Source organism: Mizuhopecten yessoensis, unplaced genomic scaffold (genome assembly GCF_002113885.1).
Source record: "Mizuhopecten yessoensis strain PY_sf001 unplaced genomic scaffold, ASM211388v2 scaffold785, whole genome shotgun sequence".
Classification (NCBI taxonomy): domain Eukaryota; kingdom Metazoa; phylum Mollusca; class Bivalvia; order Pectinida; family Pectinidae; genus Mizuhopecten; species Mizuhopecten yessoensis.
The window spans coordinates 211,772-214,729 of NW_018403720.1; the positions used below are offsets into that span (position 1 = coordinate 211,772).

At 39.5% G+C, this 2,958-nt stretch overlaps 1 protein-coding gene across 1 annotated transcript in view; it reads right to left on the bottom strand.

Annotated features, from left to right (window-relative positions):
* Positions 1–2,907, bottom strand: part of LOC110452912 (protein SMG9-like) — a 19,321-nt gene extending 16,414 nt beyond the window's left edge. The window contains exons 1-2 of the mRNA XM_021501666.1: positions 2,807–2,907; positions 1,933–2,018 (exon numbers count right to left, since the gene is read on the bottom strand). Of these exons, the coding sequence (XP_021357341.1) occupies positions 1,933–2,018; positions 2,807–2,896 (176 nt within the window). The 5' untranslated portion in view covers positions 2,897–2,907. The remainder of the gene's footprint in view (positions 1–1,932; positions 2,019–2,806) is intronic.
* Between the last annotated feature and the right edge of the window lie 51 nt (positions 2,908–2,958).

Below are 2,958 nucleotides of genomic sequence, written 5' to 3' on the forward strand. Positions count from 1 at the left end.
CAAATATGGAACAAATCCTTTCATTCCTACAGAAGAAGAAAGATTTTAAAGAATTTGCTATGTTTACCCTATTGGGCCCCACCCCTCAGGCCCCTGGGGGGCCACACCCATGGTTTATACAAAATTGGTTCCCCTTGTCCCAAGGATGCTTCCGATCAAATATGGAACAAATCCTTTCATTCCTACAGAAGAAGAAGGATTTTAAAGAATTTGTTATATTTCCCCTGTTTGGCCACGCTCCTCAGCCCCTAGGGGGGCCAGACCTACGGTTTATACAAAATTGGTTCCCCTTTACCCAAGAATGCTTCAGACCAAATATGTACCAAATCCTTTCATTCCTACAGAAGAAGAAGGATTTTAAAGAATTTGCTATATTTCCCATATTGGGCCCCGCCCCCCAGCCCCCAGGGGGGCCACACCCACGGTTTATACAAAATTGGTTCCCCTTCCACCAATGATGCTTCTGACCAAATATGGAACAAATCATTTCATTCTACAGAAGAAGAAGAATTTTAAAGAATATGCTATATTTCCCCTATTGGGCCCTGCCACTTAGGCCCCTGGGGGCCACACCCACGGTTTATACAAAATTGGTTCCCCTTATCCCAAGGAGGATTCAGATTAAATATGGAACAAATCCTTTCATTCCTACAGAAGAAGAGGGATTTTTAAGAATTTGCTTTATTTCCCATATTGGGTCCCGCCACTTAGGCCCCTGGGGGCCACACCCATGGTTTATATAAAATTGGTTCCCCTTCCCCCAAGGATGCTTCTGACCAAATATGGAACAAATCCTTTCATTCCTACAGAAGAAGAAGGATTTTAAAGAATTTGCTATAATTCCCCTATTGGGCCCCGCCCCTCACCTCCCAGGGGAGCCAGACCCACGGTTTATACAAAATTTGTTCCCCTTCCCCTAAGGATGCTTCTGACCAAATATGGACCAAATCCTTTCATTCCTACAGAAGAAGAGAGATTTTAAAGAATTGGCTATATTTCCCCTAATTGGACCCACTCATCTGCCCCAAAGAAGGGGGTCCACACACCTCAGTTTAAACAAAATTGATTCCTTTGTCCCTAAGCATGCTTCAGACTGCATTTGGTTTAAATCCCTTCACTTGCATAGTTGGAGAAAAAAATCCTCTATTTCCCCTATTGGGCCCCCCCTCAGCCCCTAGGGGGCCCAGACCCACTGTTTATACAAAATTGAGTCCCTTTTGCCTAGGATGCTCCAGACTAAATTAGGATAATATCCCTTAATCCCTATGGTAGAAGAAGGATTATAAAGGTTTTACCTATATTTCCCCTATTGGGCCCCGCCCCTCAAACCCCAGGGAGGCCAGACTCATCGTTTTAAAGGAAAAGTTGACAGACACCTTCGGGCAGGTGAGCTAAAAACAGGGGAAGCAGGTTTCTATGATGGTAACTATGGTAGCCATGGTTACTAAGATACTATAGTTCAAGTTTAAATACTGAGTTGCCCTTTGAAGATTTTATTCATTTATAGTGGTCATTATGTATGCGTATTGACAAACTGCTCTGGTTTGATACATTTTACTGTACTGTGATACAATACATTTTACTGTACTGTGATACAATACATTTTACTGTACTGTTATACAATACATTTTTTACATCTGTTTTCAGTAATTATAGCTTTGCATGAATTAGAATGTAGGCAACCGTACTGTGCATAATTATCTCTGCTTAGGTATATAAATACAAGAGGCCCAGAGGGCCTGTATCGCTCACCTGCAAGTAGGTACCTTTGGGCAGGTGAGCTAATAACTATACCTGATCATGTTACAAGTAAAACTCAATTTACGATAGTATAATTTAGACTTACTGCTGAAAATCTCAAACACAATAAGGGTATCCCTAAACTATATCACATAGAACAGTATAATATTCCACAAGTAACATTATCAGTACCTAAGAAAGCTAGTGTCCGTGAACCAGTCCTGTATCACCAGAACCACATGACAAATGTTCATTAAGAAGGCTGCTTGCTGGAGTGACTACAAAATAAAAAAAATTGGGCATTAAGTACAAAGGTACACAGGCAAAATAGCTAACATCTGATCAAAATATCCCCTACACTCATCTGCCTCAAGCTGGGTTTGACCTTCAGTTGCTGAAGTAAATCTATTGGAGATTAAGTTGATTTCATCATAACAAAGACCAGCAGTATTCTATTCAAACATACGCCATACACAAGATGGGAGGAAGGAATAATAGTTGGCCTTTATGAGCAAATGTCTATTTAGGACTTAATTTGAGGATTAACCAATCAAAAATCTGATCGCACTTTTCATTACCAAAATCCATCAAATCATGCATTTGGTGAAATTCTTGTTGCAGACTTTTTATAATATAAAGTGCAACATCCTGGACCGTACCAGTTATGTCTCTGGGAACACAGTGGAACTATTTATTTAAATCTTATCACAATTGGTCCCAAATTACAAAATCAGCAATGGGCACAACTCGAAAACTTCAATCCCATAGCAAGCATGTACAATATCTTCAGATTTCACTAAATGAATACTGCTTGACTACAAACCATTAAACATTATCATGTATTTAATTTTACTTAGGAGCAAAATATATTATGCGTACATCAAATAAGTAATTAAATTGTATAATTTGCTGGAGCCTACTGACTGGCAACAAAAATTTGTGATTTTAGATCTTTTTGAAAATGATAAACTGGATTTACACATGATCCCCAGTGGTAAAAATCACAAACATCTATTACACTCACTTAACTGAACTTTAACCTTTAATTACAGTAAAACATGAGCACCTGTATCTCTATGCAGTTTTCTGCTGTACTGTACTCGGAACCAATCTTCTTTTCATGGCGGATCATCCGGTCCAAGACTGATGCACTCATCACAGGCTGTCAAACAAATAAAGGTTACTGTACACACACTGTCAGATACATAAAGGTTACTG